The sequence below is a fragment of the Gymnogyps californianus genome, chromosome 8, assembly GCF_018139145.2.
Source record: "Gymnogyps californianus isolate 813 chromosome 8, ASM1813914v2, whole genome shotgun sequence".
NCBI classification, from domain to species: Eukaryota; Metazoa; Chordata; class Aves; order Accipitriformes; family Cathartidae; genus Gymnogyps; species Gymnogyps californianus.
In genome coordinates this window covers 5,223,899-5,238,533 of record NC_059478.1, presented here as the reverse complement: position 1 = coordinate 5,238,533, position 14,635 = coordinate 5,223,899, and the positions used below count along the sequence as shown (strand labels likewise).

Genomic DNA, 14,635 nt, shown 5'->3' with positions numbered 1-14,635 from the left:
GATAGCTGTGTGCTTTTAGCCTGTCCCCTTTCTGGGCTTAATCACCAGCTGGAAAGGCTCCTGCCAAGGCTCGAAGCTCTGGAGCCCAAGTCAGAGGGGGAAACTTTTGCAGCCACCACCCAGTTGTGTGGCTGATGCTTTGCTCCATGCCTTCACGCAGCCCAGGGGACCCCCACAGTACTGTCAGGGATTTCTTGCTCTATGGTAAATCAGAGGATCCCTCAGCATCAAACATACCTCGTGAGCATCCTGTATCACCACAGCTGCAGGAGCAGTAATTTTGACCAGCTTGCCTGGCCTCCCAAAATCTTGAATAAATTTACACAGCACTCAAAATCTGACCCCACAACATTTCTCTGTGGCAGAGAGTCACATATATAGCCCAGGTGTAAGCTGACTTCTTACACAGCTTGTCCAACTTCATCAGTAGGCTGTTGACCACTTTTCCCTTATTGACAACAGCCTAATACCATGTGTTGGCTGTGGTTATTGGTTATAGGAGCAGGGGACAGTAGCTCACTTCCAGCTTCTTTTTACAGTTTGAGCTGTACAAAGGGCAACTGAGGCTAATCAGGGTCCCACCGATCCCCATTTGGGAGCCACTGCTGTAGGACATTAGAGCAGTGCCCCACCAGGCATCTAATTAGCAGCTTGGCAGAAAGGTCTGATCTGAAATGAGGACCACAACGAAAAAGACGTGGGTGGATGGATAAAGGTTTGCATGTATGTTTTGAACAGGAAAGGAAGCTGCTGGCCCATCCTGCCTGCAGCGGTGACCAGCAAGGAAGGGAGACTGCTCTACTGCCTTCTCTCCACCTTACCCACCCGTGTCCCCAGGCTTTTCTCCCTGGGGAGGAGGAGTGTGCTCTTGACCTTGCATCCATCCAGCTTGGTCCCAGGAGGGGCGATTACAGATACCATTACCTTCATAAGCATCGCTGCAAACAAAAGGAACCTGAAACTCTGGTAACAAGCTCACTATACTCTTTGAAGCTTAACAAGAGACACTTGAACAACAATGAACTATGGAGACACAATAGTCAAACCACTTCATGTGACAATACTTAAATTCATCTGTGCTGTGCCCTGCTATTCCAGCATTGCATAGACTCTGGCTACACAACCCACTTTGGCATTGCCTCCGATTACAAAGTGCTTCCTCTGCTGCAGAAAGCCTCCTGGCTTTCTTAGTACGCCTTTATTGCAGCAGCAACTCCAGTCCTGCTTTACAGTGCCTTAGACCCTGGAGGAAGTTATTTAACTCTCATCCATCCTTTAAAAGCTTTGCAAATTCATCACATTATGCACAGCTGCTCATTGCAGAAGAAAAGAAGTGGTTTTTCAGCTTATTTCACTGGTAATAGCAGAAAATGGCCTATTGCAGCAAAGAATTTGTCCAAATAAGCTGTGAGCCTTAGCTGTCCTGTAGATAACATCCAGCTCATTTTAGTGTCCTGGAAGCACTCTACAAGTATCCACTATTGAAGCATCCTTGTACTTTAGGTAAATGTGCAGCTTAAAGATAGCAGTCAGCATAGACCACTGAACAATGGTTTCATTTTATATGCTCAAGCTGTCCCCTAAGTTATTGACAGCACCTGAAGTTAGTAGTCTGATAGAAGTAAAGTAGTTAGCATGATGGTGGAAGAGCAGGACCCTTACCCTGTTGCATCCACTGAGCTTCCAGCAGTATTTAATTACTTTAATACATTACACCTAGGGTTGCTACATTTGTTAGTCTTCAATCATAATCTTTCCATCAGTTTGCTTTGTTGAAATAGTGTCTTTCATGTGTTCAGGTCATACCACAGGAGGTTCCACATTTCAGTTATACACTATGCTTACAGAAAACCTAAACAAACTGATTTTAAGTCTACCTGACAGTATTTTTTAATATATATATTATTACAATTACAACAAGTCCCTCACCACTGAGTACTGCTTACCTCTGTCACATCTTCTCTTGATCTTCCTTTACCCAAGTAGAAGAGCCTTTAGGCCTTCAGAGACCCTCATACCTTACAGCATTGTCTCTTCAAGGACAAGGAAACCTTTCAAGGACAAGGAAACCTTTCAAGGACAAGGAAACCTTTCAAGGACTTCTATTCTTTTCTCACAAATATATATTTTAAACAAAGTAATAAGCAACTTCATTATTTCATAGCTCTAGAGCATTTTCCAGGTTTATAGCCTATAATTTTTGATCTCATACACAGTGTTGAGAACCATTTCACTCTAGCTCCTTCTTCAGTAGCCAGCCCTGCAGCAGAGACCCACTTTTTCCTGCTCCTGCTCTTCATAAGCCCTTACTAGCCCTCTGAGTGCCTTAATAAGCTTTAGTGGCCCTGACTAGCCTCACCTGAGCATCCCCACCCATGGCCCTGGGGCCCTATATAAGCTCAGCCTGGGTGCTTTATTTCTTTTCTGAGCTGTGTTGTAGAAACATCAATCTCCAGCTCAGTATAGCTCAGCCTGGCCTTAGACCCTGCTGTTCTGGACCTAGCCAAGTGTGTTTGACCTGGATACTTTCTCCAGATCTGCTTCTGACCTGTGGACTGACTTGCTAGCTGGACTTTAGACCCGCCTCAACCCTATCAGAGATGCATGATGCCTGCACTGGGAGGCTTTCAACACTCTTCCCTCTAGGTTCTCCAGCTCCTAGAGGAGGTAAAGCCCACTTTGATATTTGTTTTTATAGCCTAGTGTTAGCAGTTGATTGATTGTTGTTGTGGCTGAAGATCTTCCACCATCTAGGTAGCTCCTGTATGATAGTTTTCCTGGGGCAGCACTATTTGGTTGTCCCAGTGTCTTCCCTTTGCAGCAGGAGCGGTGGTAGTGCTGGGCTTTCCCTTGCAATGGCTCTGTGGGGCCTGCTGCCCTCTGCACCCACATCTGGGTGGTGGGAGGCACCCTTGGGACTCATTTTCCATGTGACTGCTTGTAGCCTAGTCCTGGCACCCTACACTGAAGCTCCCAGGTGCTGCGAGAAGGTTGTGCATTCCACTCGGACTTCATTCAGCTGAGTTGATGGTTGTCAATAAGCTGGTCAGGTGTAATGGTGGGTATCTGCTATTGCTTGCTGAGTAATTTGTTATTGCCTTCTCCTGAACAGAGGCTTGTCAGCCTCACGCTGGGGTAGCTGAGCAATTTGGGGAAGGAGTATGCTGTTGGCCAGGGTGTATCACATCCCTGCTAGGTAGAATTAAGTGAGGGGGAAAAAATTGTGACTACCCACAGGGTGTTGCCTTTCTCAGGAACCGTGAAGGATTTCTTCAGCTCTTCAAGATGTCTGGAGTTTTAGTACTTACAATCAGCAAAAATTGGAGTGGAATATCAACGGAGCACAGCTTTCAAAAACTCATTTTCTTTTCCTTTCAAGCTGACAATAGGATTTTAAGAAAAACTTTGAATAATGGATACACTTTTGAATAATAGATGTTTCACAGCCAAAGTCCCTTGACTTTTCTCTCCGTGCCTGAATGAGAAGCCTTTTAATTGCACAGCACGTGGAGAGGAGGTACAAAACACTTTGTGTCTTGCGCTGCTGATTAACTGATGCATATGCTCCCATTAAACATTCAGAGATGGGTAAGTGTATCCCAGCCTGAAGCTGTATGTTATGCACGTTGGGTTTTTATCAGCTAAGGATCTGGCACGAGATGTTTTGCATTTTTCCTTGTCTCTGTCATGGCTGCTCGTAACTTTCCTTTTTTTTTTGTGGGTTGGATCTTTCCTGCTTCTAGGGAGGCATTCTTCCACAAGAAGAGCTTGCACCTTACGCTCTGGCCTCATATGGTGTGGTGGGAGGTCATCTTGTGAAGCGAAGAAGCCTCCTGAGCTTAGACCACAGAACAAACTCTTAAATAGGGTTTTCCAAAATAGCGGTGCTTATTGCATGTGTTTTGCTGAGAGATGATTGTACATGGTGAAAGAGTTCCCCTGGTGTCTGTGCCAGACTGGATGCTGTGCCATGGTGTGATGGTGAATCGACAATGCATGGAGCAATTTGAGCCCCCTGCAAATGAGCTGTGTGGGATGCAGGGAGGGGAATTAGCAGGAACAGCAGTGGTACGGGTCTTCCCTGCTCTTACTCTAGCATGCTGCTGTCTGTCCCTGGAGCTGGCTCTTCTCCAAGTTAATTCAGCTGTCATGAAAGTTTAACTCTGCTGCGGAAGGGAAAAGACAAGTCACTGTGCCCCTGAAAAATGTAAAGGGTGGGTTTGGGGTCAATGTTGTTTTTGTGATCTATCTTTGTCCTTAGTTTCCCCAGTTCTTGGTGCAGTGCCCGGCACTTTGAGTGACCCCCAGACGGGCTCAGCAGAGCGAAACCCTGCTGTGTTAGTACTTCTCTAACTTCTGTCTGCACAAAACCCCCTTAAAACAAGAAGCTATGATCCCATCAGCTCCCTGATTTTCTTTCCAAGCACAAATCTAGCCCAGGGACCAAGCCTCAATGAATAAACGCTGCCGCAGCCTGGCTCTGTCCTGCTCCCAGCCCTCTGCACCCCAGCTGCGGGGGCTCAGCTTATATAAAGAAATCCTGTGAGTTTGGACTATTTTAACTCTTGACATTAGACCACAGAAGACCTATGGAGGCAGCTTGTTGGGGTGGCACAGAGGGTCCCCTGGGCTCCCTGGTATCAGGCTTTTCTCCTTCACTTAGAGGTTTTTGGTGATCCTTGCCCCAACACACCATGGGAGGCTGCCGACCAGGTTTCTGGCTTTAAACAGAGCTTGTTCTCTCTCAATTTTGCAGCTTCTTGCCTTAGAGGACAACTGCAATTTAGTTTTATTTCACAAAATTTGACATGACTTGAGACTGTGATTTACTGGCCTTGAAGGATATGGTATATGTAACTGTGGAGGGCATAAGTGGCTTTTCATGGTAGAGGAGTCATAAATTGAGATGAGAAAAAATGAGGGAAACATTACTGTCCAACTTTACAAGGTAGCACTAAGAACAGGACACAGTGAAGCCATCTGTAACTGTCAAGGGTCTTTATTGTCCCTGATTGTGTGTAATAAAGCTCCTGAATGAGACCCATGGTCTCAAATACGAAGGCAACCAATGTTCAAGTGTCTGAAAAGACACAAGATGGCAATCTTTTCAAAAGGACACCCTGGAATATCTTGGGGCTAAAGATTTCCAAGCTATCGGCTTTCCTTGCTCCGACACTTGCTGGAGACCCTGGGAAAGGCTCTGTTGCCACCAGTAAAGGAGCTTGAAGGTGTGTGGGGTGAGGTGGAAATCTGAGGGCATCGGTGCAAGCAGGGCTGGTAGTCCTGGCCGCATGTTCTGATCCAGACAAGAGCTCAGCATCCCTCCCCTGCTCATTCATGGCACATACACTGTGAGGTGCAGCTGTTCTAGCCGCTGGTGTTTCTTCTGGGGCTTGTTTTGACATCTGCATCCCCCTCTTTGCCTTCCGTCCCCTCCATATCTTCCAACAGACACAGATCCAGAGGGACATTTCATACAGCAAGGAGATTTTAGACAAGGAAGAATAACTTCCTCTTGGTTTTTTTAGCTTAATGCCACAAGAATAGCTTCAGAATTTGTCTCACTTAAAAATTAATTTTCCCTGGTTGAGCAGGGGGTGGCATGGGGCGAGTGGAAGAATTACCTCTGCTTGGTTTTCAGTGTTTGCCTGGCAAATATTTCCCGGCCTCTTGGTTTTATATGTTAATTTTCAGCTTAAAGGTTGTAACACATTGCAGTGTGGCAAGGCGACAGGGGCAGTGTGACAGTTTCCAGGCTGCTCATGCTCGTTTTATCTGCAAATGGTTGAATTTGCAATGTGTAATGATCTCTGTAAGGCAGTTAGCAGCGAGATAAACATCAATTTTATGGCTGGGAAAACATAAGGGGTGTTGCACAGAAAAATGAGAGGACCTGAATACTGAAAGCTCTCTGACCTCCTCAGGGCAGCTGGGTTTAGCTCTTGCATCTCCGTTGGCCCTCGTGCATCCCAACCCCTTCCCATGGTGGGTCGAGCCAGGTAAGATGCCGTGGCAGAGCCTGCCACGATGGGATGCAGGAGCAGCACAGCCTTTCCTTTAGGGCTGGGGGATGCAAGTAGCAAGGACTTGGTATTCACAGCCAACAGTTAAGAGGTTTTGCTGAAGTGGGAATGAAGTAAGGTGAAGACTTCAAAGATTTTTGGGGCTTGCTTTGTAATAGGAGCTCGTGCAGAGGGCTGGAGTTACCTTTCCGTTGCAGCCAGACTGGGGATGTGTACAGCACTCTGTACCGATGTGCTTTGATTTTCACGAATAATAGCTTTTTGCAGCTCTGTTTCTTCATTGGATACAATGCAGGGTGTAAAATGCTTTTTCTTAATTTGCTGTATGCCTCTGGAATGCAATTAATATTCTTGCCTAAGTCTCAAAAAATTAATAGGCATGTCTGGATGGTGCTAAACATGACTGCGTATGTGTGAAGGGGTGGCGGGAGGGATGGCTCAGTCCCTCGAAGCTGGAAACAACCTAATGTGGGGAAGAAAGGTGCAAAACCATTGGCGAAAACTTAAGCACACAAACTGCCTCCAGGAAAATGTGAAGTGGTGCCATGCTGGCTGGATCAAATCCACATGATGGTGCTAACGCAGCGGCTGCAGGTGGGAGCAGATGCGATCTCAGCTGCTTTGGGAGCCACCACCTTCCTCCCACTGGGATGTCCCTGGCCTGGGAAGGCCCCAAATGCCACCCCCAGCTGGAGCAGGGGCTCTTACCGCTCCTTCCCTGTAAGCCTGGGAGAAGTGATCATGCTAATTAGTTAATTAGCTGTCATTGAGACTGATTGAGGTTGAGGGCTCTCCCCATGCTGGTGCAGGTGCTCAGCCTGCCTGGGAACCTGAGCTCCTGGATTTCCTCGGTGGTTTTAGTTTTCTTGGTCTGTGTGATGTGTAATACGCTGTCAAATGTCTGGAATGCTGGCAGTGTGTTCAGGGCTGGTGTTTTCACTGTATAGAATGTTTAAGATGAGTTTTCATGTTTTATGTAGCTCATTTACTACTTGCATTTCTGCCCCACAGATGTGATGAGAGATGAGCTGGTTTCATTTTTTTCTCTTGACTGTAGCCAGCCCTTTCAAACTCCCCTGTGCTGTGACATGATGCTTAAGACATCTCCACAAAAAAGTGTGTATATATATATCTCACATTTCTAGGGGGCTAAAGCTCAGAGATGAACAAAAGCTTCCTATTGATACCATTTAAAAAAAAATAATAATCTCATCTCAGAACCAATTAGAAACAACATAAATCACCTAAGAATAGCTTCAGGTACTGAAGCCACCTGGATTTCTCCTCTTAGGTTACAAAGATTTCTGATGAGGCTTGGCTAATTATTCTCACTCATTGGGTTTGGTGTGGGGGGGACTGGCCCGAGTGTCAGGGGCTGGCTGCGAGCAGAGCCCCATGCGCTGCACAAGCACCCGGAGGGCATGAAGAAAAATGTTTTCCACCTAATCTTGTTACTGTGACAACAGCACTGAAACCTTTTAAAGCTGAAAAATATGATTTTTTAAAGAGATATTGCTGTCCCTTCAGCTCTGTCTGACAAATGCTATCTGTAGCGTGTGCTGCCTGTTTTGCAATAGTCCTCTAAGCATAATGGCAGTCCTATGGCACAGAGCTTGGATTTCCAAGAAAGCTATGAAGCCTTTTAAAATAGGAATTTCTTGGCTAGAAGCAAGGTAGTTAAAGGGTTACCCTTTTCTTTCCCTCCTTCTAGCCCATCTGGTCCTTTTATCTCTGTTTTTTCTTCCTTCACTTTTCATTTCCCAGCTCCTTCCCCTCTGGTCCTTTTATCTCTGTTTTTTCTTCCTTCACTTTTCATTTCTCAGCTCCTTCCCCTAGCTCTCTCCTCTTCCAGTGCACTTTTCTGCTTTTTCTTTTAAATTGGTGTTCCCCAGCTGTCCTTTTTAAGCCACTTTTGCTCAAAGCTTGACATTGCTGGTAGTGTTTCTTGCATCTCCTTCCCTAGCATGGACCGGTACAGGGTTTCCACTCATCTCAAACACAAGTGTCACAAGTTGCAGCTGCTTTTATGCAAGTCAAGCACCCGAGTCTTCCTCGTGACCCAGATCCCCCACGTTTGGCTGGCAACAGCAGCCCGAGAAGCTGGGGCTGCTCTCAGCCTCTTCATGTGGTGCTGGTTGAACCCTTGCAGGTTCCCAGGATGAATTTGTGTGGTTGCTAGAAAACAGATTGGAAAATCCAGCAGTCACTTCTTGGCTAGAAACCTAAAATTATTAGCCAGCAGCCAAGTGGAAGTATGATATATATTTATATATTAAAAAAGTGGGATGCTCCTGGTCTGTAGGGATCCTTTCTAGCTTTCCGGGAGACCTGGCCTGTCCATAACAGACCTCTTACTTTGTTCAAAGCCTCCCAAAGTTTTGAAGGGCAGCTGTGAAACGGGTAGGAGATGCTTAATTTCGTTCGGCCAAAGCAGCTTGGCAGCACGAAGACAGCGCTTCCCTGGTTTGTGTTTCTTCCAGTCGGCTCTCGGTGCAGCTGAGTGCTAAGGATATTTTTTTATTTGAAACCTTGAATTCTGCAGAGACTGAGCGCTTATTTCCTAGGATTACCAGGGAAAATTTCTTGCTCTCTCAGTAGGGTGGAAATTTCAAGCTCTGAAGCTATAATATATGTAGTCTTCCAACATCATTAAAATAGGGTTTTGCCTGACAGTGCTGCTAAGATGCAATGAATACGATCCTGCCTGCAAATTCCAAATCAATCGGTGTTGCAGTATCACGGTGGAGGTAATTCGGAGGAAATTTCTCAGGGAAAGCCAGTACTGTGAGGGTGTTAAATTAAAAAAGGAGGAAAAAAAAAAAAAAGCTCTTTTTCTGCTGGTCATCCCATGTTCCTCCGTGCTGCCCTTGGGCTGAAATCTGGCTGCTTGCACCCAGTAAATGGAGGCTTTGGGGGTTAGGAAATTGTGCGTGCTTTCCCTGGCAAAGGGGGAGAAGATGGCATGTCACCAGGCTGCTGGGTGGAAGACGCTGGCTCTTATATCTAGCTTTTACTGTGGTTTTCTATGATGCCATTTGCCTTAATTAACTCCTTTTCCTGTTTTTAAGGTGCCCGGGAGAGTTCGGGAGAGGGTCTCCAGGCAGGAATCCCCAGTTGCTTATAGAGTGAGGCTGTTACCGCACTATGAGGACTTAGATGAGGCAGCACTGGGCTAGACCCCGGCTCCATCCTGCCCAAATTCTGCCCTGGGCAGTGGCCGGTGGGACGGATGTTATTTGCTCAAGCCGTGGTTGGGTCCGCATTAACCCAACAACTCAGCCAGCAGGTTTTATTTATTTTTTAGGAAGTGTGAGGATGTATAGAGGAGGATAATTATCTCGTGGCATTAAAAAAACAAACCCACCCACAGGAGGAATATCTGGCTTTTTTTGAGCTCGGAGGGCTGCGTGCTCCATCTCTTGAGTGAGGGGAAGCCCGAGTGATGGGGAAGGTGACCCTCACGATGCAAACAGCGGTGTGTACCCCCCCAGGAACCGAGCGAGCGGCCGAGGGAGTCGATCTGGGGCGGAGGAGCGGAGGCCGCCCTTTGCCCCCCGCGGCGGCCGGCGGCCCATGTGGCAGTGGACTTTGGCAGTGGCGCCCGGGGAGCGGAAGAAGGGCCCCGGCGGCCTCCGAGCAGGTGTGTGCGGCTGCCGCGGGGGGCGGACGGCGGTGGGAACCCCCGGCCGAAAATTAGGGGGACCCTCGGTGGGACCGAAATGATGGGTGCCTAGATGCTTGTGCCGGGGCGGGGGGGGGGGCTGTTTAGGGCAAGGATTTAACCCTGATTTTACCTAGAAGGGGCACAAACTGAGCCACCTCTGTTCAGACCTGAGTGTGTCCCTCTCCCAGCCCTGAAATGACCCCCAAAATGCCTTAAACTTTGAGTGTGAGAGGGGTGACAAGTGGTTCAGGCAGCATCTGGCTGTCTGCTTGTGTCGGGGAGGTTTGTGAGCCTTTGTGGGGGCTGTTTGGGTACTGATGCTGCAAAAGGAGACGTGGGGGGCTTGAGGGTGGCATCCCCCTGGCAGCTGGGGCTTCACCCATGTGTTGCCCTGGGCTATCCTTAGGGTTTCCTCTTTGGCGTGGGACTGTTTTAAGTAAATCTGGTGTCTGCTTGAACTGCTATATTCTTGCTGGGGCTGAAAGGCAGGAGGAAATTCCTGATTCCACCCCATCGTATAGCTCAATGAGCAAAGCTCCATTTCTCCCTGCCTCTGTCCCTACTCATTTCTTTGAGAATAACTCTCCTTGTCCTGCTCATAGCTTTGCCAATATCCCTTCCCCTACCACATATAAAATGAGGTTTCACTGCCATGTCACAGAGGTAAAGCTGATTTCTCACCTGCATGGGGAGGCTGTGAGCGGTGGTGCTTTGCAAGGCTGGCTGGGGGTGCAGGAGGATGCTGCTTGGATGCTACCTCTTGCTCTGCGAAGAGCTGGATGCCTGTTGCTTTCAAAAATGGACCATTTCATCCTGGTGTTTTAAGGGGAGCTTCAAGTTTAGGCAGATGTGGAGATGGCTTTTCCTTGCCTCTGGGCATTTTGGAAAGGATGCTGGGTTTCCAGCAGGCTCCCAAAAGCAGAGTAGGTGGCAACAGGCTTCACCGGGGGGCTTTGAAGGGGGGTGAAAAACTGCTGATCAAAAACACTGTGACTTATCTTATTGCTTGCAGGCCACTAAAGCCATTTGGGACTTAACCTCTCCTGCCACCCCAAAACCGGAGAGGCTCTTGCTGGCAAGCTTCTGATGGACCCCTGGGCCCCTGCCCAGCCACCCCAGCCCTGGGAGAGGCAGGCAGCCCGGGGGGCATGGAGAGAGGCACACCGTGGCCCCCCACCGCAGCCCAGGTGGCAGCTCCTCCGCGCAGGGCCCCCGCCTCGGCCCGGCTCCTGGGATGGGGGCCACCTCCCCGGCCACCCCTGGGATGAGGCCACCAGCCCCGGAGGGACGCCCGCAGACCGGCTTCCCGGGCTGAGTACTACGAAAGCAGCTACCCCAACAGGCCATACTCCAGGTGAGAGCTGCCCAACTTTGCAATGCTCGTGCTGAGCCCCCTCCTTGTAAACCTTCTTTAAAATAAGATTTGACCGTTTCGCCGCTCTTGTGGGCTTGCAACACGGGTCCTGCTCTTGTAACTGCATAGGGGAAGCAGCGAGCAGCCTCGAGGAGGCAGTGCATGATTAGGTGATGTCCAGCTATTAAAGCAGCTGGGGACTTCTATATTTAAGGCTGCGTAGCACTTGCAGCTCTGATTTCTTCTTACAGCTGTGACTTCCGTGGTTGCCGTTTTACAGGCTTCATCTCGGTCCTGAGGTGCATTTTTCTTGAAGGTTTGATTAAATGCAGTTCTTTTTTACCAAGTGCAAGGTGAACAATAAAAATACAAATGGTAATATAGGAGCAAAAGGGAGCTTGCAAGCTCAGCTGCTGAAACAGCGGAGGGTGGAAGGATAAAATGTGGGCTAGAGGATGCTGTTGGTGCTGAGAGAGCTTTGAGCGCTCCAGCAAATTTGGGTTGATTCGCCTGAGTTATTGCCCTTGGCGAGTTATGGTGTGGATATGCAGGGGTTTGTGCTGAGGTTGTATGATGCTCACACCAGGAGTGGGGGTGTTGCATGAGGCTGACCAAATCACTGTGTAAATTGTGAAGGCTTAAGGGACGTGAGTGCTGGGTGGGTGGTTTGGGCTGGGCTCTGGCTCAGGGGGAGACCTGCTGAGCTGTGCGGTGGACACGGCAGCTCCAGAGTTTGGTGGAGAAGGTGCTTTTGGGGGCTGTCTCCTAAAAATGTGGGTGAAAGTTGATCCCCGTGATGAGTCCACACCATCAAGCTGAAATTGGGCATCACCTGAAACTGCAGTGCAGAGCTTTCTCATAGATGGGGATGGGAAAGTATCCAAACCTCCTGCTGCTCCTTCCAGGTGTGATGCTGGACCAATTTCTGGCCCTGCTGCTGAGCAGAGCACCTGGGCAGGGGACCTGGCTGTATTTCCATCACCATTTCTGCCTCCAGAGGTCCCATCTGGGGCATGAGTCTAACCCTAGATGTGGTCCAGAACCTGCAGCGGTGTCCTTTCTCAGATTAAGTATGTTGTGTTGCGTTTCAGGCAAGGATATAAAGACCCCAACTGGCAGTATCCAGCAGCCAGCTATGGGGATGACTACACTTCCCAAAGCCACCAGTGGCAGCCCGTGGCTCGGCAGGATGACAGAGGTACAGGCTTATCCTTTGGGTCTGGGGATGGAGGCAACTTGCAGGAGAAGAGGTGATGCTTTCTCCAGGATGGGTTCTTCTCCCAAGACTCACACATCTCCAGGGCTTTCTCCTGCCTGCACTCCTGGGCTGTTGGTGCTGTTCTCCCTGTGCAGCACTGCCCTCAGTTTGCATTTGGGAAATGTGAGCAGGAACTAGGTGCACCCAAGGGAACGTTTGATCTTGATCTCCATGGCTAAAAACCTGCGTCGTTCCCAGTTCCAGGCTGAACACGATGCTGATGGTGCTGTGTGATCAGGGCGGCCAGGGCCTCATTTTTGCTGTTTCTGGAGTTCCTGGGCTGAAGAAAAGGGGAGGGAGGGAGGAAAGAGGAAAGGACATCAGTGCTGTGTTGGCAAACGTGTACAGGGCTTTATCATACCTCCAACGTGTCGGGCTAATTTGGAAGCAAATGGGGTGTGCATGGCAAATTGCCTGACTCATTGCTTTTCTTTTGCAACTTCATTATGGCTTGTTGCTCTGGAGGGGCAATGCTAAATCTTGATTCTCTCTCCAGACCTGAGACAGGGAGAGCCTTATGGCAAGAGTACCAATTACCGAGACCAGCACTACTACAGGGGTTACCACCCCAAGCTGGCCACGACCCCCCTGGGGCAGGACAGGTAAGGGTGGGGGGGGGTCTGGGCATCACCTGGTGCAACCATATGCCACAAAATAAGGGGGTTTGTGGCTGGTCCCAAAATCTCTGACCTTCAGGATGTCTCCTTTTGCTCCTGTCTGCAGGATGCAGACCTATGACTCCTATGAGGAGAGCTACATCTCAGCTGCCAGGAGGGAGCGGGCAGGGGGAGAAACCCTTGGCAGCAATTTGGAGGAGGCTGGTGGCCAGCCCCGAGAGGTAACCTCAGGATGGGCAGGGGTGGAGGACAAAAGGCTTGGGGATCTCCAGAGATTTTGGGAGCAATCCATGTGTCCCTCCTTCAGCTGGGAAGGAGGCTGAGGAGAAAAAGGCTGCTTTGCTATGTTGCACTCGGTGCTTAACAGTCTCTGAGGATTATTATAGTGGGTTATTAGTATTTATTAACTCTCTATCTGCTGGGCTGTTGTTCCCCCAGGCATGGGGCTGTACATCGCTCCCACACGGGGCTGAGAGCAGGACAGAAATCCAGGCTTGGTGGGATGCTCTCCTGCATCCTCCCTAGGTAGCTGAAAGCTGTGTGTCATTGTCAGCTCTGTCCACCAAGTCCTGCTCCATCACACTTGTGTCCTGATGACTGTGTTTTGCTGAGAGCAAATTAAAAGATCAAATCAAAGCTTCTGTAGTGGTTTTGCTCCTGGGCAATGCTTTTTTGGGTTCCCGAGCCCGTCTGCTGGCTGTGTTGAGGAGTCCGTGTTAGGGCTAGGAAAGCTGTTGGGCTAGACCAGTGGCTGATGTAAATTATTTTAAAAGCCATTGGGTATGACCAGGGTATGTGCCATGATGAACCTAAGATGCTGAAGCGCATGAGCTGCTCAGATGGGAGTTGGCTGTGCTGTTCCTCCTGGGCACTTCCATGGAGCAGCAGAGCCTGTCCCACTGCCCTGGGAGCAGAAAAGCAGTGGTGTTCCCTAGTTTCTCAGCCAGGTTTGTGTTTTCTCCTTTCCTTGCAGCCCTCGGGCCAGCCCAGCCTGCTCCTGCAGTACCGGGAGTCGGGGCTCAGCTCCAGCAGCTGCGAGCTCAGCCAGTACATCCGTGACGGTGCCGACCACTACGACCCCGTGCTTTCAGGGAACTGGAGCCCGGCACAAGCAGGTGAGGTGTGATGGGGCCCTGGCACCCTCTGACAAGGCGGGAGCAAGGAAATAAATGGCTGGCATTAGGAGATTTGCTGTCTCGCAGCTTGGTCCTTTCCTGGAGGAGGTTGTGCAGGCGCAAGGCATGACCAGGGGGCTGTGGGGTGGGTGCGTGATCCAGCGGCTCTGCCCTGGTGGGTGCAGGAGCTGCCATGTATTTGCCTTCTGCTTTAGGGGACAGTTCTTGCATAGGGGGGGTCAGTGGAGGGTTACTTAAACTGGGGGGCCAGGCTGGGACCTGGTCACATCCTCCATAGTGGAGGTGGTGTGGGGCCAGGGTGAGGGGACTTACGGTGGCTTGTATGTCATTGCAGGGGGGCCCTTGGTGTCTGCCCCGGCAGTACCCCTCAAGTTCTCGCTGCCACACATGGCGGTGTGCTTTGGAGCCGGAGGCCAGCTGGTGCTGGTGTGTCCCCACCACCCTGCCGAGGGGCAGCTAGCCCATGTTGAGCTACACAGCCTGGAGGTATGCCACAGCCCGGCACCCCAGACTGCCCTCGATCCCCTTGCTGGAGTGGTTTCTTTTGCCCTGAGGGATGCAAACACTGTTCGTCACCCAAACA

General features: G+C 49.7%; 1 protein-coding gene and 1 long non-coding RNA gene across 2 annotated transcripts in view; both read left to right on the top strand.

Annotated features, from left to right (window-relative positions):
- Positions 1–2,508: 2,508 nt before the first annotated feature.
- LOC127019163 (uncharacterized) lies at positions 2,509–10,740 on the top strand. The gene is made up of 3 exons (XR_007766867.1): positions 2,509–2,667; positions 9,515–9,663; positions 10,700–10,740. It is a non-coding gene; the product is annotated as an uncharacterized LOC127019163 (long non-coding RNA).
- Positions 10,736–14,635, top strand: part of SEC16B (SEC16 homolog B, endoplasmic reticulum export factor) — a 21,366-nt gene continuing 17,466 nt past the window's right edge. The window contains 7 exon segments of the mRNA XM_050900959.1: positions 10,736–10,951; positions 10,954–11,041; positions 12,133–12,239; positions 12,796–12,901; positions 13,023–13,137; positions 13,890–14,031; positions 14,387–14,538. Coding sequence (XP_050756916.1) covers positions 10,774–10,951; positions 10,954–11,041; positions 12,133–12,239; positions 12,796–12,901; positions 13,023–13,137; positions 13,890–14,031; positions 14,387–14,538 — 888 coding nt within the window. The 5' untranslated portion in view covers positions 10,736–10,773.